The 23,720-nt window shown below is 36.9% G+C and overlaps 1 protein-coding gene across 1 annotated transcript in view; it reads right to left on the bottom strand.

Moving 5' to 3' along the window:
* The window catches only part of WDPCP (WD repeat containing planar cell polarity effector), a 276,624-nt gene that overhangs the window by 125,177 nt on the left and 127,727 nt on the right, over positions 1–23,720 (bottom strand). Inside the window, exons 7-9 of the mRNA XM_082852381.1 lie at positions 17,910–18,024; positions 15,515–15,648; positions 11,812–12,003 (exon numbers count right to left, since the gene is read on the bottom strand). Of these exons, the coding sequence (XP_082708507.1) occupies positions 11,812–12,003; positions 15,515–15,648; positions 17,910–18,024 (441 nt within the window). The remainder of the gene's footprint in view (positions 1–11,811; positions 12,004–15,514; positions 15,649–17,909; positions 18,025–23,720) is intronic.

The raw sequence follows: 23,720 nt of genomic DNA on the forward strand, positions 1-23,720 counted from the left end.
TAAGACAGCAGAAGACTCTAAGACTACCAACAAAAAGAAAGCTGCATTTAAAAGAAAATACCAAGAGTCCTACTTAAATTAATGGGTTCATTGCAACAGGTGATTCACACTCTCCAAGCCTGCTTTGTATAATATGTGGCAACCGGCTATCCAACAAAGCCATGAAACCTTCAAAACTGCTTCGCCACATGGAGACCAAGCACCCTGAATTAAAAGACAAGCCTTTGGAGCTTTTCAAAAGGAAAAACGTGAACACGAAGAACAGAAGCAATTATTGAAGGCCACCATTTCATCAAATGTGTCTGCACTGAGAGCATCATTCTTAGTGGCTAACCGCATTGCTAAAGCTAAGAAGCCCTTTACTATTGGTGAAGAAGTTGATCCTGCCTGCTGCTAAGGACATCTATTGTGAACTTTTAAGAGAGGCTGCAGTTCAAAAGGTGGCACGTGTTCCTCTTTTGGCTAGCACCATAACAGACGAATTGGAAATAGCAGAGCATATTAAGGCGCAATTGTTAGAGAGGAGTAATGAGTCACCGTGGTACGCAATCCAGGTTGATGAGTCTACCGATGTTGACAAGGCAACAATGCTTGTTTTCGTGCAATATATTTTTCAGGAGGATGTGCATGAGAATATGCTATGTGCACTTTTGTTGCCAATCAATACCACAGTGGCAGAACTATTCAAGTCTTTGAATGATTACATATCAGGAAAACTGAATTGGTCATTTTGTGTCGGTATATGCACAGACGGAGCAGCTGCCATGACTGGACGGCTTTCTGGTTTCACTACTCGGGTCAAAGAGGTCACTTCTGAATGTGAGTCTACACACTGTGTCATCCATAGAGAAATGCTGGCTAGCCGGAAAATGTCACCTGAACTTAACAACGTTTTGCAGGATGTGATTAAAATTATCAACCACATTAAAGTACATGCCCTTAACCCACGTCTGTTCATGCAGCTCTGTGAGGAGATGGATGCAGAGCACACGTCTTCTCTCATACACAGAAGTGAGACGGTTTCTAAAGGTAGATCACTGGCCAGAGTTTCTGAGTTATGAGAGCCGCTCCAGAGATTTCTTTTAGAAACACAGTCACCACTGGCAGCACATTTTAGTGACACAGAATGGGTCACAAAACTTGCTTACTTGTGTGGCATATTCAACCTGCTCAACAAACTCAATCTGTCACTTCAGGGGAGAATGACAACTGTATTCAAGTCTGCAGATAATGTGGCTGCATTCAAAGCCAAACTGGATTTATAGGGGCAACGAGTGAACACTGGGATTTTTCACATGTTTCAAGCATTAGCAGAGATTTGGAAAGAGACGGAGCCCAGGGACTTCTTTGTCCCAGCTGGTGCATGATCACCTATCTCAGCTTTCAAAAGAGTTTGAGCATTACTTCCCAACCACACAAGACCCTCGAACTGGGCAGGAATGGATCCTTGACCCATTTGTGAATAAGCCAGGTGAACTGACCTTGTCCGTGCTAGAAGAGGATCAACTACTTGAGATCGCAAATGATGGCGGCCTTAAAAGTATGTTTGAGACAATTTCAAATCTCCATACGTTCTGGATTAAAGTCAAGGTGGAATAGCCTGATTACCACAAAAGCACTGAAAAGCCTGCTTCCATTTCTAACATCCTGTCTTTGTGAAGCAGGGTTTTCTGCAGTGACAGCAACCAAAACGAGATTACGGAGTAGCCTGGACATAGCAACGCACTTCGTGTGTCACTGTCTCCCATCACCCCCAGATGGGACCATCTAGTTGCAGGAAAACAAGTTCAGGGCTCCCACTGATTCTGCATTATGGTGAGTTGTATAATTATTTCATTATATACTACAATGTAATAATAATAGAAATAATAGAAATAAGTGCACAATAAAGGTAATGCTCTTGAATCATCCCAAAACTATCCCCACACCACCCCCCCATCTGGTCCATGGAAATACTGTTTTCCATGAAACCCGTCCCTGGTGCCAGAAAGGTTGGGGACCGCTGATTTACTTGAAATCCACACTCTTCACCCACACAGACTCAGTATTTCCTACCAACAATACTCACTCTTGAAGAATTAGACCAAATGCTATTTCAGTTTCTGAATTTCTTCCAGCTGGGCAGCATCCTTCCTTCCTTAGATCTCACTTCCATACCCTCTTCCCCACTCCAACTTGGCCAATGTGTGACATTCGTTTGGCCTTTTATTTACTTCTAATTTTTGATCATATGTCATCATTTTGACTATAAGCTTAAAAAAATAAACTGTCTCATCTATTTTACACTTTTTTGTGTATGCTGTGTAGGCAGCTAGCCAAAAACTATGCTGGTAAGAGCTTTTTAAAAAATATATAAAATTTTTTAAAAACCTCACACTATAATGGTGGTTGAATTATCATACTTTCAGAAAGCTTAGAGATTTGTAAAGGAAGCCCTAGGGCAGAAAACTGGGAGGCCAGGTGACACTGAATAGGACCTGAACTCACACAGGGACAGCCTAAAAGGAGGGGCCAAGCAAGACAGCAGTCTTGGCATAGAACAGGTTAGCCCCAAGGTGCAGGAAGAAGGGTCCCAGGCTTCCTCAGTTCCAAAAGTATGTAAGACTCTTCCCAATAGGCTCTGTAGTTTCACCAAGAGAAAGGGGTTAAAAGGGAAGTAAGACCATGGACCCCTTATACGCCTTCTCCTCCACTGCCAATCCCTGATATCTCTAAAAAGCTAGCAAAGGTCAGATTTAATACCAAATTCTGATTAAAAAAAGAAAGGTAACACTATATGTTTATTGAAGTATAGTTGATTAACAATATTATATTTGTGATTCAATATTTTTATAGATTAGACTCCATTTAAAGTTATTACAAAATAATGGCTGCATTTCCCTATTTCTTAATACCCTACTCCTATTTTGCCCTTCCCCCATCACTCTCCTCACTGGTAACCACTAGTTTGTTTTCTGTATCTGTAAGTCTGCTTCTGTTTTGTAATATTAATGTTTTATTTATTAGATTCCACATGTAAGTGTTAATATAGAGTATTGTCTTTCTTTGTCTGACTTATTCCACTAAGCACACTATTCTCTAGGTCTATCCGAGTCTCTCCACATTGTTGCAAATGGTTTCATTCCTTTTTATGGCTGAATAATATTCCATTATATATATATAAACACAAATATATATATATATCACAACTTGTTTATCCATTCATCTGTCGATGGACACTTAGCTTCCATGTCTTAGCAATTGTAAACAGCGCTCTTGTGAACATTGGGGTACACGTATCTTTTCAAATTAGTTTTCTCTGGATGTAACCAGTAGTAGAATTGCAAGATCATATGCTAACTCTAGTTTTTTAAGGAACCTCCCTACTGTTCTCCATAGTGGCTGTATCAATTTATATTCCCAGCAACAGTGCAGGAGAGTTCCCTTTTCTCCACACCCTCTCCAGCATTTATTGTTTATAGATTTTTTGATGATGGCCATTCTGACTGGTGTAACGTCACACCTCATTGTAGTTTTCATTTGCATTTCTCTAATAACTAGTGATGTTGAGTATCTTTTCATGTGTCTATGTATGTCTTCTTTGGAGAAATATCTATTTAGGTCTTCTGCCCATTTTTTGATTGGGTTGTTTTCTTGATATTAAACTGTATGAATGAGCTGTTTGTATAATTTGGAAATTAATCCCTTGCCGGTAGCATTGTGTGCAAATATTTTATCCCAGTACGCTGGTTGTCTTTTCATTTTTTTAATGGTTTCCTTTGCTATGCAAAATCTTTTAAGTTTAATTAGGTGCCACTTGTTTATTTTTGTTTTTACATTCATTGCTCTAGGAAGTGGATCCAAAAGGATACTGCTGCGATTTATGTCAGAGTGCTCTGCCTATGCTTTTCTCTAAGAGTTTTATAGTGTCCAGTCTTACATTTAGGACTTTAGTCCATTTTGAGGTGTGTGTGTGTGTGTGGTGTTAGAAAGTGTTCTAATTTCATTCTTTTCAATGTAGCTGTCTAGTTTTCCTAGCACCACTTACTGAAGAGACTTTCTTTCCTCTATTGTATATCCTTGCCTGCTTTGTCATAGATTAGGTGGCCATAGGTGGGTGGGCTTATCTCTGGACGTTCTATTCTGTTCCATTGATCTATATGTCTGTTTTTGTGCCAGCACCATACTGTTTTGATTACTGTAGCTTTGTAGTCTGAAGTCAGGGAGCCTGATTCCTCCAGCTCTGCTTTTCTTTCTCAAGATTGCTTTGGCTATTCGTATTTTTTTGTGTTTCCATACAAATTGTAAAAATTTTTTGTTCTAATTCTGTGAAAAATGCTATTAGTAATTTGACAGGGATTGTGTTGAAACTGTAGATTACTTTGGGTACTACAGTCATTTTGACAATGTTGATTCTTCCAACCCAAGAACATGGTATATCTCTCCATCTGTTTGTGTCATCTTTGATTTCTTTCGTCAGTATCTTAAAGTTTTCTGAGTACAGGTTTTTTGCCTCCTTAGATAGGTTTATTCCTAGGTATTTTATTATGTGATGATAAATGATACTGCTTCCTTAATTTCTCCTTCTGATCTTTTGTTGTTAGTATACAGGAATGCAAGAGATTTCTGTGTATTAATTTTTTATCCTGCAAGTTTACCGAATTCATTGGTGTGCTCTACTAGTTTTCTGGTAGCATCTTTAGTATTTTTCTATGTATAGTATCATATCATCTGCAAACAGTGACAGGTTTACTTCTTCTTTTCCAATTTGGATCCCTTTTCTTTTTCTTCTCTGATTGCTGTGGCTAGGACTTCCAAAACTATGTTGAATAAAAGTGGACCGAGTGGGCATCCTTGTCTTGTTCCTGATCTTAGAAGGAATGCTTTCAGAATTTCACCATTGAGTAGGATGTTAGCTGTGCGTTTGTCATATATGGCTCTTATTACGCTAAGGTATGTTCCCTCCATATCCACTTTCTAAAGAGTTTTTATCATAGATGTTGAATTTTATCAAAAGCTTTTTCTGCATCTATTGAGATGATCATATTGTTTTTATTCTTCAATTTGGTAATGTGGTGTATCACACTGATTGATTTGTGAATATTGAAAAATCCTTGCATCCCTGGGATAAATTCCACTTGCTCAAGGTGTATGATCCTTTTAATATATTGTTGGAGTCAGTTTGCTAGTATTTTGTTGAGGATTTTTGCATCTATGTTCATCAGTGATATTGGCCTGTAATTCTCTTCATGATATCTTTGGTTTCGGTAACAGGGTGATGGTGGCCTCATAGAAAAGGTTCGGAAGTGTTCTGTCCTCTGCAGTATTCTAGAATAGTTTCAGGACGATAGGTGTTAACTCTTCTCTAAATGTTTGGTAGAATTCACCTATGAAGCCATCTGGCCCTGGACTTTTGTTTGTTGGGAGTTTTTAAATTACTGATTCGATTTCAGTACTGGTAATTGGTCTGTTCATATTTTCTATTTCTTCCTGGTTTAGTCTTGAGAGATTGTACCTTTCTAAGAATTTGTCCATTTCTTCTAGAATGTACCAGTTTATTGGCATGTAGTTCTTCATAGTAGTCTCTTATGATCCTTTGTGTTTCTGTGGTGTCTATTATAACTTCTCCTTTTTCGTTTCTGATTTTATTGATTTGGACCGTCTCCCTTTTTTTCTTGATGAGTCTGTCTAAAGGTTTATCAGTTTTGCATATCATTTCAAAGAACTAGCTTTTAGTGTCATTGATCTTTTCTTTTTTTTTAGTCTCTATTTCATTTATTTCTGCCCTGACCTTTATAATTTCCTTCCTTCTACTAACTTTGGGTTTTGTTTGTTCTTTCTCTACTTGCTTTAGGAGTAAAGTTTGGTTGTTTACTTGAGATCTTTCTGGTTTCCTGCGGCAAGCTTGTATTGCTATAAATTTCCCTCTTAGAACTGCTTTTGCTGCATCTCATAGGTTTTAGATCATCGTGTTTTCTTTTTCATTTGCCTCAAAAAATGTCTCATTTCATTTTTTGATTTGCTCTTTGATTTCTTCAGTGATTCAGAAACCAGACCTTATTGAAGAAACCAATAATTCCAGGTTTGCAGCAGGAAATGTACAAGAGAGCATGGACCGTATTGTTACACCAGACAGAGGGAAGCTACCCAAGACTACTGAGGTCATGACAAGAAGAGGAGCCAACTTGAGGAGGCTCCCACTGCCCAAAGTTAAGAATCTGAGCTTTCAAAAGGATAACAATTACAATTTATGAAACCCATTAAGTCAAGTATGTTTAAATCCATGAATTAATTAATAATGCTATTAAAAAAACAAAAACTAATTGGTTACCTTCAGGGAGTGATAGGGAACCAATTCAATCTTGAAAACTAGTAAATAAAAGAAACAGATGCTTATCCTGATTATACTATATGAATCCAGCCACTGGGAAAACAAGTAGGAGATGAGTAGAAGTGTCTCATTATAAAAATATCACAATTAATAAAAAAAATAATACCATTAGATATCACCATTTTGCAACCGTCATGAATTACTGGATCTAGGCATTAAGCATCAATAGCTGCTAAAATCAAAAAAGAGAGACAACCAAAAGAGAGAAAGAGAACCTGACATTATGTGCCTTCTGATTAAAAAGCACTCCTTTGCTCACAGTCTTGACAAAACTGACTACTAACTTACAGAATTTTCAAAAGACAAAGAAACTTGTTGAACCACACCATGATGATGGAACAACAAAATCCAGACTGTGGGACACTGCAGTTTCAACAGATAAATATTAATTTAATAAAAAGGGATGGAGTGGGAACTTGCAGATTAAAAGAGAGTTAAAAGACACATTAACTTGTTTTAAATAGATAATATTAAACTACAGTTTTGCAGGATGCACATTTAGGTGATAAAAACTATATGAGAAAATGTGTAAAAGTCACAATAGAGATTACTTTGGGGCACCAGGAAAGGGTTGAGATCAAAACAGAGTACGTGGCGCTATTGCTGGTGCCTGGCAAAGTTCTATTTCTTGACCTGAGTGTGGTTCAGGCGTGTTTCCTTAGTAAAAGCTCATTAAACTATATATTTAGTCTCTGTGGTTTTCCTTAGTGTGCTTTAAAATAAAGAGATTTTTTAAAAAAATCATCCCTAAAATAGAAAATCTTGGTTATCTGGTTGAAAGCTAACACAGTTCATACATTTCTTTGGAAGAGATGTCTTTTAAATATTTTTGCTTTTCAGTTGAATGCATTTATAATGCTTTCTGAATACTTCTTTTATCAAATTATACTATATTAAAAGTTGGTCACATTTTGACTTTCCCATCAGTTGGCTGCTCCTCTAAATCACTGCAAAATTAGTTTTTAATTTTTATGGGAAAAAACTTACCTTTGTGAGGTTGTATTTCCCTAGCCCTGACAACAGGTTTTAAGGTTTAATAGCTCTGCTTATGTGTTTTTGATTAATTTGGTTAAACAAATTCAAGTGACCTTTTCTGAGTAAGATATTTTGAAATTACTGCCATACTCAGAAAGCATTAACAAATCCACACAGCTGAAAAGCTAAAACATCTGCTTGAATACAAAGGTAAGGAAAGAGTAAGTTGTGTTGTCACCACATTTTTGACAAAGTTAATGAATTAAATAGTTCTATGATGACGGTAATCACCTTTTCCAAATTTAAATATAAAGAGTGTGAGGAATTTAAGTAAAAATGACTACCATGTTATGTACAATAATCCATACAAACACCATTAAAAACTATTTTTAAGTGAATCATACTGATAAAAAATTTCTTTTTCTTCATACTATTGTATATTTTTCAAAACAAATTTTTTCCCCCTAGACTACATAAATCTCTCTGTTCTGTGCTTCTAATTAAGATATGTACTGTTGTTTAGAGCTCTGCAGTGTGAAATTAGACCAGCAGTTTTCTAATATCCATAAAATAAATTAAGAAATGTTCCTCCTCTGAAAGACAGATAATTCAGTCACAGAGAGCTTACTTCTATGTTTCCTTTGTTTTCTTTTTTTTTTGCTGCTTGGTAAGCCAATTTTCTACTTGGAATTTACTGTTAACACTCTCATTTGGTTCAGTATGTGGGCTTTATCCTTTCCATGGTCTGTTATGCAAAAAAGATGGCTTAAAAATTTTTTTCCAGTCTGCTGTAAAGCAGTGGATCTCAACTTGGATGCACATGAGAATCACCTAGGGAACCTGTAAGAGAATACTGATGCCTCCTGCCCCTCTGGAGATTCTGATATAACTGGTCTGGGTGGGCTCCTTTGTAAAAGCTCTGCAGGTGACTGTAATGTGTTGCCAAGGCTAAGAACCACTACTCTAGGATCTTACCATTGTCCAAATAAAGGCTTACTATCTTTTCTGATTGAAATTGGGTGGGAAATTATTTTTTTAAAGTTCTACCATTTAATAGATGCAAAGATTAAATTTCTTCTCTGTGAGGCTGCTACTTTTTTAGTCTGAGTTTTAGGGTTTAAGAGTATATCGTATCTCTTATTCTGAGGATTAGCTCAAGGAGTCTATTGGTCGCTAGTGAAAAAATATTTAAAGACATATGCCTGAATATTACTTTTATAGACTAGTGGTTTTAGTTCATGTTACCCTAAATAATGTGCTACAATTCACAGTTAAAGATTATGTCTTCACACACACACAAAGAAACAATTATTTCCCCACACATTTCTTCCAAAAGCCATTCACCTTTTGCATATAGAAGTTCACGTGAGGTTCTGAAAAAGAAATCTTTACAAATTTTCCTAACAGTTTTTTTTTTTTTTTTTTTTTTTTTTGCGGTACGCGGGCTCTCACTGTTGTGGCCTCTCCCGTTGCGGAGCACAGGCTCCGGACGCGCAGGCTCAGCAGCCATGGCTCACAGGCCAAACCGCTCCGCGGCATGTGTGATCCTCCCGGACTGGGGCACTAACCCGTGTCCCCTGCATCGGCAGGCGGACTCTCAACCACTGCGCCACCAGGGAAGCCCTAACAGTTTAATTTTGATAGACTGATTGAAAGAGCCAAATTCAAGACAAAAGCTACTTGACAGAAAAAATGAATTATATATCTTAATATATTATGATCAAAAAATTAGCTATGCAGTCAGTGGTGAACAATTAAAAATCAGGTGCAAGTATTATATACAACTTCATGAAAATCTATTCAAATACTTAAATAAGATGGATAATTTTCCAAAAATACAAATTAAGGAAAATGACTCAAGGAAAAGACAGAATTCCCGAAAAACAAACAACCCTCGAAAAATGGAATCAATTATAAAAAATCTACCTTCCTTGAAAGACAGCACACCCAGGCAGTTCTATATGAGTTTTACCAAACATTCAAGTATCATATAATTCCTTTTGGGACTAGTTCAGAGAGGAGAAAAGAGAAAAGCTAGTCAAATCACTCTATAGGGGTAGTACAACTTTGATATGAAACTTAGAAAGGATAGTAAAAAAAGTAAAATTGTGGGCTTCCCTGGTGGCGCAGTGGTTGGGAGTCTGCCTGCCAGTGCAGGGGGCGCAGGTTCGTGCCCTGGTCCGGGAGGATCCCGCATGCTGCAGAGCGGTTGGGCCTGTGAGCCACTGCTGCTGGGCCTGCGCATCCGGAGTCTGTGCTCCGCGACGGGAGAGGCCACGGCAGTGAGAGGCCCGCGTACCGCAAAAAAAAAAAAAAAAAAAGTAAAATTGTGTACCAACCTTGAGCAAATTGTATATCCTCTTTAAAGTCCCCCCCTTATTATCTCTCTAGGTAGAAACAATCATTCCCCACTGGCTCCTCTACAGCTTACACATACTCTATCCACAGCATTATTTAACACTTTAGTGTACTCACATGTTTTCATATTTGTCTCTCATTGGTAGACACTAAGATCCTTGAGGGCAGGGATAGTTTTGTATTTATATCCCCTGGCATGAAATACAGTGCTTACTCCATGGTCATGCTCAGTAGTTGATGAATGATGTGAAAAGAGAGGGAAGGGCCTTTCAGGTAGAAATACCAGTAATTTGTACAGACAGGAGGTGGGAAATAAAGAAGCAGTAAACCATTTGGCTAGAACATAGATTTGTATAAAGAAATAACATTGGAAAGGTAAGTCAGGGCCAGTCAGGGGGACCTTTTCAGTGCCGAGGCTAAGTTTAGTTTCAAAATCTACTGAAGGCGTTTGAACACACAATGGCTAAATCAGACCTGTGCTTCAGAATCCAGATGTGCACGTTTTTGAGCTGCCCAGGACCTATGTGGTTTAAATCCATCATTTTAAAAATTAGAAAACTACAGTCAGAGAGGGTAGGTGATCTACCCAAGGCCAAAGAACATAGTATTAGTTAAAAGCAGGCAGAAGCTGACAGGAAGTAAATTTGATTAAAGTCACACAGTATATGGTCAACCAACAGGCAAACCGAGGTTTATCCAACTCTGAAGTCCATAAACTAGATGACACCAGGAGATGAAGTACATAGACCATACGTATACCCTTTTTGAACAGTCCTAATTTCAGGTAATAAACTCATTTCAAATAAAGGTAATTTGTGTAATGTAAAACTAAAGGCTGATTTATATTATTTTTACTTTTATTATAAAACAGAACATTTAAAAGAATTCTAGTTGGCTTTATTATATTAAGTCATTTTGATTAAGTCTTTTATTCAGTTAGCTTCTGGACCCAAGATCAATAAAATGGTGGGCATGAACAGGAATTGAACAGGAATAAAGCACTTCTTTATCCTCACAAAATCCATACCTGAAGCATTACAACTGGTATTAGTTACTACAACAAATTGGAAAAGTTCCAGAAAAAGGTAAAATAATTAGTTAAAAAGGACTCTTCAGTCTTAAAAGATAGCCTGTAAATTTATAAAACCAGAAGAGGTAGGTAGGGATAGAGAAAACTTGTACTTGTTCATTGTATCTCAGAATACTAATTCTGAAAAATTAAAAAACTTAAAGCCTAAAAGATAATGGATTTAGAGAAAATACAGGAACATACTATTTTACCCAAGCCAAAACATTAAAAAAAACAGGTTGGAGGAGGTTGCTTTTTTTAAAATTACATAAAAAAAGAAACAGAATTTCATACTCAAAGTACTGATGCAAGGTGAAAATAGCCATAGGTTCGTGATAATGAATGATGATGGAGAACCACTGTCAGGAATAGATAGGGCAAGATCTTGTCTGCACCTCTTAGATTAACCCTTTTTGTGCTCCTGTCCCAGGCAGGAAACTAGACTGAAAAGGCTGCTCTTCTAAAGCCCTCCTTACAAATCCTTGCCTCAGCCATGGTTTGGCACCACAGTCTTGCAGAAAATAGGCATTTGACTAATGTTTGCTACCTAACTGAAGTTTAAAGAAGGTGATTGATAACATAGCTTCGATAGGCATGAAATCATGAGCAAACAGTAATGACAGTACTAATAATGATAATGACAAGAATCACAATAGTAATTGAGAGTTTAATATATGTAGTTATTGCTCTAAATGCATGTATTATCTCATTCATCTTCGTTAACTTTATTTTTCAAATAATGAAACCATAGAGGTTAGTAATCTGCTCAAGGACAGAGAGCTAGGTAGTGGCAAAGCTAGGATTTGAACCCAGAAGCTTGTGCTATTAATCACTATGCTATTCAGGCAAGTCCTGAAACTGTGTATCCTCCAGATGTGATACTTTAAGGGATCCCATTTCATATGTAATTGCCTTTGTTGAACATTCGGAAAATAAATTATATGTTTTTAAAAGTATTCACACTTATTTCAGAATAGAAAACTAATAATCCTACTTTATTTTCTCTTCAATAAAATGTATAGATTTGCTTTAGATTTACCTCCAGTCTTCCTTGAGCATAACCCAGGAGCAGCAGATTGGCTCTGTCTTTCTCAGAAGAAATGGGGGCCCAAGGCCAAGCATCATCACTGACCAGTGGCCACCAGCAAACAACTATATCTTGAACACAATTGATAGCTAGACGACGCTGTGTTGTCCTGTTTACTGGGCCAGGGATTTCATAATAGGAAATCTAATGGTTAAAAAAAAAAAAAAAAGCAGACAAGGATCATTTTTAAAATGCAAAATCCTCAAAGTATTGCAAAAATTAAAGCATCTGTAAATGTAGATAAATGCAAGTAAATATGCATGTTAAACATGTGCTTAAGGAGGTGTCAGAATTTACCAAATTCTTTTGACACATATATAAAAAAGACATATGTTCAAAATTCTCCCCATTTTTAGCAGAGGAAAGGAAAAGGAGAAATGTGAGTTAGGGAGGAATTGGCCATAGCAATCCCAATCAATACCAAAATGTACAGTCATGGTTGCTTGACAGTATCGACCTACACATAGGATTTAAGACCGGCTATATTAAATGACAAGTTCAGTACTGCTGACCAAGAGTGTCTGACTACTGTTTAAGACATAACATGTTAACAATGACTGAATGACTGACAACAATAAAAGGAAAAACAACTTGAGGCAAATATCACTTTAAAGAATATATGAGACACATACACAAAAATTCTGCATAAAGGGATAAGTCACAGCATCATGCTGCATAAAAGTTTATGCAGCTTCTGAGAATTATGCTTTTCTTTCTTAGGACGGATTTGTAGAATTTATTATTCAAACTATGTTATTTTGGAACATGGTTATTTGAAAACATAAGCACGGCACCATCTGGGTGACACATGCCAAGGAAATATAGATTGCACCGTATTTCTGCTTAAGGAATTAATGGAAGGTTGATAGCTTGGAAGCCAAAAAAAAAAAAAAAAACTATCTTGCCATTGCTGGTCAGCAATAATCGAACCACTTTCTGGGGATTAAGCGCATGGCTAAGCCTACTGGACCAGACACTAGCAAAGGGCAGGGGGTCTTCTTATCAGAGAAATGCTTCTGGAGCCAGTCTCACTACATGACAGATTGCTTTCATATTCCTGTCTGCAAGGCAACAAAGGATGGCAGTAATGCGATAATGCCAGAGTGCAATGGGTGTTAAGAACCCGTTGCATTTATGTATTGTATTTAGTAAATAATCAGGCTCATCCAAATTGTGATCTCACCACTCAACCAAGGCCATTAAAATCAAGGTTAATGCTTTAATAATCCTCTGCTATTTTTTTTTAATATGGTCAAAAGGAACCCTTTTCTATTTGCATGCCCATAATATTATTGACCTCTTCATCCTCTGAATGCACATCAAAAGGAACTGAAATCAAAGTAATTACCAATGTTGTTCTCTCATGGTAAACATTTAACTCCTTGCACTGTCCCTGTCCCTTCACTGTTAAATAAATTGAATTGGATTTTTAAAATGTAGACAGGAAAACCCGTTAAAGGTCAACACTTTCAGGATATTTCCCCTACATTTTTCTTTGCCAAAATTGTTTCAATCTAAAAGGATTAAATTATGGTACAGCTGTAAAGAAAAGCAGAATTATAGTACTCTACACTATTTCCTTGTTTTAAAATCCAAATGGGCAATGACAGACAACACAGATGTACTTTATGCTTTGAAGTGCAAATTCTTTTATTTAAGCTCTCAATATCACTATTTTAACTAGCTATCTTCTTAAGAGAAATACCACAATGGAATTGCTAAGTCCTTAAAAATATAGCTACATTATTTTGATGTCCTACCTGCCATGTAAACATGTTACTTAAGAATTTCTAGATGAGAACTGGCACTTTCAGTCCTCACATAATGCAAATCATATATGTTATCTGAAATTTCATGTTTGCTATGAGTATTAATGGCATCAGTGTTCTATCACAATGGTCAGGAAGGCAAGTGAAATGAGTAAGTTTCTTAAAACATCCTTCCAATGGACAAATGGCAGTTTTTACTAAGTATTTAAATACCTATATTTAAAATACTGAACCAGAAAATGAAATCCATGGGTTTTCCAAAGGGAAGCAGGCTACTTCTCTAATGTAAAAAAATGACATGGAGTGCTCATGGAGTGCTTAATTTCTCAAAGCTAAAGGCAGAATGAATAAACAAATAAGTAACTCCCTTATTCAAGGTATAGGGCCCATATATACTCGGTCTATTTTTCACATCTTTTCATCAGAAAAGATGACATCCTGACAGTTTCTCTTTGCTCTCATTAACGGGGAGCTAATATCATTCAGCTGAGAAGACTTTGCCAAATTATCCACCACACCTAAGATGGAGAAACTAGTCATACAAAATTTTATATAAATGCATTAAAAACAGTTACTTGAGCTAATGCTTGAGCTAATGCATACTGGTGCATTTTAAAGACCAGTATTAGTAAATAAACAACATTTTAAGTAAATCTACAGTTAGCCATTCTGGAAAATAATATCCCATTAAGAATGCTAAACCAATTTTTTTTACTAAACAAAATATATGAATACCACTGATTTTCAGTTTAAAAGAATCAATATTATACAAAGTGTTATAGAAGCTCCACAAAGTTGGCAGACAAAACCAAATTTTAGTTTATTACCACAGTGAAACACTTATTTAATGTATTTTATCCCATGTTAAAAATCTTTTTTATAAGAGTAGATTTTTCCACTAAATAAAATTAAATCCTCCCATACCACCACCACCTCAGTCACAATAAGAAATAATGCAAAAGGGCAAAAGGTTAGGTTAAATACTACTTTTCAAACACACACACAAAGTTGACTTTTAAGAATCTTTGCCCTTGTTACAGACACTCTAGGTATGGTGTAAGTGTGCATCTTGTTTAAGGAAGCTGTATATCAGCCCCGTTCCCAGTGAACTGTCTCAAATCCACGTCACAGAGGCTGGATCAATCTTGCAAACACAAGTCCTTGCTGAAAAGAGGCCTTGAACTGAAACAGCCTGGAAAATGTATTAGATACTCATCCTACCAGAGAGTATGCCTTCCAAGCAGTTAAAATGTAATGTGGCAAAACTTAAATTAAATACATCATTTAAAATAAAAATCCTGCCTTAACAGATGTAAGGTCCCTGATACAAGGAAACAAATTACCTGGAGTTACTGAAGGGAGAGATACTAACACAGGAAGGAGATTTCTTTTTGCATTTTTCTCCACAGTTAGAGTTGGGTGTGGGGGGCGGGGAAGTCTTCCCACTCTTCGTTTATTACACATTTCTATTAACCTTTGAAAGTGCCTTCTTCTTTCTTTCTTTTCTTGTGAAATGGAAGCCAGAGCAGCTATCCTTGCCTAGAAGGATGATACCGGGTCTTAGGGGAAAATGAGAATGGTGTATATACTACCACTAGCAAGAAAACCATTTTCGAATGTATAACTTGCCTCTATTATCTGTCTCTGACTTCCGTAAGTACTATATAAATTACTCCAAGCATGCCACTGTTAGACCCCCATAATGAGAGTGAAAAAGAAAACTCTGGATGGCCACTGTTTCTAGTTGATCAAGCTTAATCTTATAATAACTCTGGTTTTTCTGAAATCCAGAATCATTCAATAAAAACAAGCATAACATCAACTCATGTGATACTCTAGCATACCTTAATAATTAACAATATGACTATATAAAATGAAATCTCTACCTTATAATCCAAGGCTGAGAGTTTTTCCAGTCTTTTGTTTATATCAGGAGAACCCATCTTCTTGGTAAACTGAATAAAACATAGTTTGTTTTGTGCCAAAAATGATAAGATGATAAAGCTGTCTGTGAGAAGAGCTTAAAAAAAAAAAAAAGATTTGATAATACTAGCAAATACTAAGTTGGAATAAAATAATAAAGAATTAACAGTTTCTTCCACTGAAATGTTACAAAAAACTATTTTCAGAAGATAAATGAATATTAGTTGAAATAACTAAAGTCTCCTAAATACCATTATGACATTTTACAAAGATAATAAAGATACTGGGAATAAACAACAATCATCAATCTAATCATGCATGGATTTGATACTTTTTCTTTTTTCCTAAGACCATTTCAATATACACTGATGTTTGGGGACAACCTCCAAATAAAGATGTATTTGGAATAGGGCTAAGAAAAGCATAAAATAAAGACCGTTTCACATCTGAATGTAAAGATAAAAACATTCACTTTTATTTGTGCTTAGCCTTTAATCCTGTGTTTATATGATATAAACCATCTGAGAATAAATTGGATCTATTAGGGGATACAGATCCGTGTTCTCCACCAATTTTTAAAAAAATTTTTCATCAATGAATCTTCTTTCTGAGGGTATACTAGTTGAATGAAATAAAGCATATTATATCCAATACACACATTATATAAAAAAATATTTGATAATGAAGAGTAGCAAAAATATTTCTACAGCTTTATTTTTAGAGCACACAGGTAGATAATTAATATTCATAGGTTACATAAAGGGCCATTAATGTTATAAAAATTGTTGATAAAAACATATAGTAGGAATTTGAGAAATGTTTTATATTGTTCCCAGCATAAAGAAATTATTCAATGTTTTATATATTTTTCTTTACTTCCATACCCTGACTGTGCAAGCAGTAACCAACAGTATATCTACACAATTACAGGAGAATCTGGAGAACTGCCAAGAAATCACATTGTTATCATGGTCTCATGAGAGTGTATCATTTGTGGTATAAATAAAAGAAACAAGTGAAAAAAGATATCTCAGTGACATGAATAGTGTTGGAAGTCTCCTTTTAATTCTTATGGAGGAGAATCAATATGACAAAATCATCACAGCCACTATTTTCTTTGCAGTGTCAATGAAGGGGTCAATTATTAGACATATGAAAATGGAACCTCTTCCATAGGGAAGCTTGCTTAGCACCATGATCCTATAAGGAAAAGGAAATGGCACACTTATAACCTTAACACCAGCTTTCATTATCAGGAATATGGCTAATGATAGCCATCCTGCAGAGTGCTTTTCTCTGCAGGATTTATTCAGAGATATTTATTCAGAGATAGCTAGTGAGCACACACAACAGAAGGAAGGTTTCTGTAATCTAACCTCTGTCCTTTCCATTAGATCACACTTTCCTTTGACTATTCAATTAAAGATACTGACAATTTTCAATCTCTAAGGATAATGCAATCTGTTTCTTAGACCATTTTTTTTACCTTGAATTAAAGAACATAATCTTAAAACTTCAGGAGTCAGCACACCGTAGTGCAAAGAAAATGGGTTTTGCAGCCAGAACCTGGGTTCAAATCTCAACCTAGTCATTTTTGGGCTAGTCCTTAGTATCTCATTAGTGGTCATGTTCCTTAGTATTTCAGCTTCAATTTCCTTATCCATAAAATGGAAATAACTATACCTTATAAGGAATAGTTTTTTTAATTAAATGATATACGTAGGTTAGCACAGCGTAGAGCCTTTTAGGAATTAATAAATGTCAGTACCCTACTTTTTCAATTACTGGCTTAAAGTCTTTTTTTATGTGCTTCGTAGCAATGATGTACTGATTGCGGTATCACTTAATGGGATTCAGATTTATCTAGTATATTTGGCACTGATTTTTGATATTTATAAATACTGCCCAACTCTCTCAAAAGTTAGTATTCACAGACTTTGGTAACAGAGAATCTTCCTAACAGCCAAAACACAGGTTTTGTTTTTGCTTTTGTTTTTTTTTACTGGTGGCTGTGTTGACAAATTTGGGTTATTTATTATTCAAAATTCATGTGAAAATGAAAATATCTGAAATGTCAACACACCAAAAAAAAATAAACACCTCTTTTGAAAATACATTCACATTTTTTAAGCAAAGAGTGAAAAATACTCAAGGATATGAGCCTAACACTTGACAAAAACTTTGATATTAAATATTAGTCACAACTTGTATGGGTCCCAGGGGTTGTAACTATGCTATTACAAGCAATTACTTGTGTTTTCAAGTCCCCAGTGGTAATAATTAGTCTACCTGTTGACACACTATTTCTCCTGCCCCACTGTTAATGCAGGCAATTGATTTGCACACGGGGGTAATTACCATCACTGATGGTGTCTGAGATGAGCTTCCCCACCAGGCTTCTGTCAATCACCACTTTCTCCAGCTGCGGCCCGGAAAGGCTTAAGGACACCAGCACACCTGAACCAAAGAGAAGCTAAAACCAGGGAAAGGGGGAGAGGGGGAGGGAGATATACTGAGAATTAGAATCTTTTAAAAATCTCTCTCCAAATGCACAACTTATACAGATATTTACATGTGCATCTACACCATGGAATTATAAAGAGCTTTTCTTCTTCGAAAAACAATCACTGACATTCTGAGTAAAAAGATACAGGTGGTTAAATGATGCAACACAATAAGGGCACTGATTAGTGCTATATGCAGAAACTGAATTTAGTCCATGTTTATTAGAAGTGTAATCTTCTAAATACTTATAAAATAACCGTGTGGAAAAAACTACTTTGCACTGCATTCAGAAATGTGATGTGTCTTCAACTGAAATGTTTTCAAAGATTACTATTTATATCAGAAATTAAAAGATTTCTTAAGCTTTGAATAATCAATGCTACACATTAAATAGAGAAAAGATGCCATCATTACAATATTAACAGCAAGTATTACCTTTTTTTTTTTTTTTTTTTTGCGGTACGTGGGCCCCTCACAGCTGTGGCCTCTCCCGTTGAGGAGCACAGGCTCCGGACGCACAGGCCCAGCGGCCATGGCTCACGGGCCCAGCCGCTCCGCGGCACGTGGGATCCTCCCGGACCGAGGCATGAACCCACGTCCCCTGCACTGGCAGGTGGACTCCCAACCACTGCGCCACCAGGGAAGCCCTACAATTTATTTGGAATTTAAACTGCACTTCTACAAATAAAGATCTTGTCTAAAATATTAAAATACATGTAAATCAAGGCAATTAAAGTAAAATGTTAAAAAATTCATAAATAAATATCACATACCAGAAATAGCTTCTCAAGGAGATATACAGTAAAGTAGGCAGGCTTTATTAATATTAACGTTCACCCAACCACCCAACAAAAGATGTCTGGATATCACCATTATGGTTTTATACTGCTCCTTTCCATTTGTGGCAGCATAATTCATTCATCTCCAAATGTTTAAAACTTCTGAAAGGACTATGCATATGTGTATGCTTGTTATCTATGAGATTATGAAATATCAACATTGGAAGAAATTGTTTCACCTTCACGGCAGCAGACTCAAAGCAGATGAATCATGGAATAGCATATGGTATAGAAAGAAAAAAACCAATTGTCAGTAAACTAATCATGAACATGCCAGCCAAACCTAAAGACAACTATGATTTTAAACAAAACAGGGGACTTCCCCACCTACCTAAGCATCATGTCCCAGCTAGAGAGGATGATTCTGTGACAAGACATACTGTGACATGTGTGAGAGATGAGCAGCATCAGGGACCAGGTTCATAAAAAAAAAAGACCATTACCCCCCTACGGTCTAACAGATTCCAGGCACATGAATCAGAAAAGAAACTGAAGGGTCCCACATGACTTAATGAATTGCCCATTTCATGTTAATGCCCCCAAAGTGGGGCGGAGGGCAGGGGAAAGGAGAATTTAATCAACTTTATTGGTCTGCGAGACTAATAAGAGAAGGCACATTTGTTCCAAGAATTTCAAAATACTTCACAAATTAATTAATCTCTACTGAATTATGAATTACATCCAGCCCTGCCATATACCTTGATGACAAACACTGATAGTTCCCTTTTAGGGAATTCCCCCATAACAATATAACATATTATATTATATAACAATATATTATATAATAATATAATGTGGTCTTTACTCCCTACATTCTCCCTTCTCAGACAGGGAATTTTAGGGTCATCTTTCATATCTAGTTCTCCCCTTTGTAATAGCTTTTTTCTCCCTTCCTCATTTATTCAAAGCACCTCAAATACCTGCCCTTTTCTATTTATTTTTATCTACTAAAACTTTATACCTATACTCTTAAGCACCTCTTTTCTTCATTATCCACTGATTACTAGCTCCTTATGGATACTAGCTAGGCCACTTTTATCTTTGTATCTTCAGTGCCTAAAACAATGCCAGGCACATAGGAGGTGCTAACTAAATGTTTAGAGAAAGAATCATAATAGGATCACAGGATCAAATAATTCATAGTTAGAAGGAAACCTGGTGTAATCTTCCACTCCCACATGACATGGAAGTTCCTTTGCAGCATCCCTACAAGCATCCTTCAAGCCTCCAGCCCATGCTTGAAAACTGCCAGTGACCAGAAGCTTATTACCTTACAGGAAAGCTGTTCTACCACTGGAAAGTTCTAATCAATTTAAAGATCATTCCTTCATTTTTTTCATTCAACAGAAACTGAATGTTGATTATATGCCAAACACTAAACTAAATTTAGTGGCTCAAAACTGAATCAAATATAACCCTTAAAATAGGTTAAATATAGGTTAGTAGAGAAAGGTAGGGATATAAGCAAGTAAGTGTAATAAAGCGTTACTGGTCCTATCATAAGAATACATACTGGGTAGACTGGGCGGACTAAGAAGAGGTGGCGATGCTTGAGCTTGAGGTGAAGGCTAATACCGCCTTCTAAGAACTTCTACAGTAGCCCCAGTTTCTCTTCAATAGTGCTCTTTTTAAATATTAAAAGATAATAACATAGTGGTTAAGAACATGGACTCAAATCAAAATGAAATCAGCACTGGCTCTACCTCTTACTAGCTGTGTGACCTTGAAGGAGTTACTTAACTTCTGTAACTTCATTTCCTCCTCTGAGACGAGATATAATAATATCTACTTCGTAGGATGAGGATTAAATTACTATTTACAAACAGTATTTAGAGTAATGTCTGGCACATAGTAAATGTCTGTAATTATAATTATTGTTATTATTATTCAAACATTACTCACATGTTTTCACTATACCATTTACCATCTCTGAACACATTCCTCTTTTTTAAAATCTTGTGCCCAGACTGGGCTCGATGTTAGATATGGAACACTAGACTCCAGGTGAGTTATAACCACTACAATTTTTTATCACTTTTCCTATTTGCTCTGATTTAACAAGGATACTGTCTCCAAGATATGTGCAAGTTCCTTCAGAACTTTGGAATTTGTCCAAGTCCCAAATTTGTTGTTCCTTATTTTGTGCTCTCACCACAATTATCATGAACTAACCCCATCTCCTAATAGAAATTGCTTTTTCTATGTATGAGCACTTGTTATGTTATAAAATTAATTCTAAAAGACCACTTTTGTCGGATGGAGATGGAAAGTACAACTGTGATAGTACGTAAAAGAGGGAACTTAAGCTGGAAAGGATTTGAAGGGGAAGTGTCAAGGCATAGCAGGAAAGCATACATACATCAGTAGATAAATGATATACACATGGAGATAGGGGCAGTGATTTGGGGACTGTGGATCCTGCCCACTGAGCTTGGGCATTCCTTCAGAATCTTTCTCAAAGGATGGGTGCAGCCACTAATGCATTCACTCATTCATTCCACAAATGAATATTTAGTATTTTGTATGACCCAGGCCCTGTTCTAGGCACTGAAGATACAGCACTGAACAAAACAGACAATGTCCTTGTCCTACCTCCCTTCAGGAAGCTTGAATTTGAGTGTGGACACAGAGAACAAAAAATAGTTTTAAAATAATGCCAGAAAGCAATAAGAACTACAGAGAAAAATAAAGCACAATACGGATGGAGGCTTTAGGAGGATGCTGTTTTAAGTAAATGACCAATAAAGAGAAGTAAAAACGCCTCCCTGAGGAGATGACATTTGAGTACAGATCCAAATGAAGTGAAAGAACAGGTGATATGATTATTTGGAGAAAGCGAGTTTGAGGCAGAGAACAGCAAATGCAAAAACTCTGAGGTCAGAATGTGCCTGGGACAACTGAGGAAAGGTACGCCAGTGTGGCTTGTGGGGAGTGAGTGAGAGGGATATTCAGAGGATGAAATTAGCAAGGTAGTCAGGGGCCAGGTTACACTGGACGTTTCTGATGAGAAGCCATAGGGTTTTAAGCAGCAGAGAATTATAATTTATGTTTTAAAGAGGGATCAGGGCAGGGCTTCCCTGGTGGCGCAGTGGTTGAGTCTGCCTGCCGATGCAGGGGACACGGGTTCGAGCCCTGGTCTGGGAGGATCCCACATGCTGCGGAGCGGCTGGGCCCATGAGCCACAACTACTGAGCCTGTGCGTCTGGAGCCTGTGCTCCGCAACAAGAGGCCACAATAGTGAGTGGCCCCCGCTCGCCGCAACTGGAGAAAGCCCTTGCACAGAAACGAAGACCCAACACAGCCAAAAATAAATTAATTAATTAATTAAAAATATATATACATATATATAAATAAATAAAGAGGGATCAGGGCAAGAGTAAAAGCAAGGAGACCATTAGGAAGCTATTGCAGTGGTCCAGGTGAGAGAAGATGATGGCTTGAACTAGAATGGCAATGCTAGAGGAAACAGTATGTCGACAGATTTGAGATATATTTTAAAGGGGACTTGCTGAAGAATTGGGTGTGGCATACAAGAGAAAAACTCAAAGGTTTTTGGGCTGAGCAACTACATTTACCGAGATAGGAAACACTTGAGGAGAAGTAAATTTAGCTTGGGGGAATCGAGGGTTTGGTGTGGACATGTTAAGTTTAAGGTGTCTATGGACATATAAGTAGAGACATCACGTAGTCTGAAGTTCTGGGTGAAGTGGTGGCTGGAGATTATATTTGGGAGTCATCAACAATGTAAAGGTAGTGTTTAAAGTCATGGAACTGAATAAGCTCTCCTTAAAAAGTGAGTGGAGAGATCATAAGGGTGGGGCCCTAATCTAATTTGACTGGTGTCCTTATAAGAGGAAGAGACACCAGAGGGCTCTCTTTGCATGTGCACACACAGAGAAAAGGCCATATGACAAAGAAGTAAGAAGATGACTGTTTACAAGTAAGGCAGAGAGGCCTCATCAGAAACCAACCCTCACAGCACCTTGGTCTTAGACTTTTCTAGCTTCTAGAACTGTGAGAAAATAAATTTCTGTTGCTTAAGAAGAAAAAAGTGGAAAGAGAGAAAGAGGTCCAAGGTCTGAGCTCTGGGACATTCCAATCTTTAGAGGTGTTAAAAGATCAGGTTAGTGCTCTATTGACACCTAGTTTGGGTACTCATTAGGATCAAGGTATGTCCATCATTTCAGATTTCCAAATGTCTTGTGTCCTAGCAGTATCCCTAACACCAGATTTTGGAATAAGAAGGTATAAACAAATTAATAAATTAATTAATGCATTTTTATAAAACAACCTGTGGGGAAGCATAAGGTTTCCAAGTACACTGGTACCAAAGATATTCCTGAATATAGTAATGGAGATAACCAGAATTAGGGGGAAAAAAACAGTCTGAATCTCAGGAAAAGAATATTCTAGCCCAGACAGGAAAGTATCTCTACCTGTTTCCCCAAAAAGTTAGTTCTTAAGCTCTCCAAAATGGAAAAAGCCTATGTAAGATTTGGCAGGACAAGAAGGAAAAAGGGCACCAAGATACTGTCCTACTCCACTACAAGGAACTGGAGAATTCAACAGCTCAGAAAATGAGAAAGAGCAGACAAAGAAGCAAAGGGAGACACCTCCAGAGCACATTTGAGTTTGAGAAGAGATCCACAGGATGAATAAATGAGAGGGCCCATGGGATTTCCCAACATTGTTCCAATTTTAATGTCGTTCCTTGTGCAGAAGATGACTAAGGCAAAATAGGAACTGAAACTTCTCCTTTTCTCCGATACCCTGTCAGACAGGAAGTATCTTCCTTGCTAGTTCTGCTCTGACCATGTTTCTTCCT

This window comes from Leucopleurus acutus (assembly GCF_964270905.1).
Source record: "Leucopleurus acutus genome assembly, chromosome: 12".
Taxonomy (NCBI): domain Eukaryota; kingdom Metazoa; phylum Chordata; class Mammalia; order Artiodactyla; family Delphinidae; genus Leucopleurus; species Leucopleurus acutus.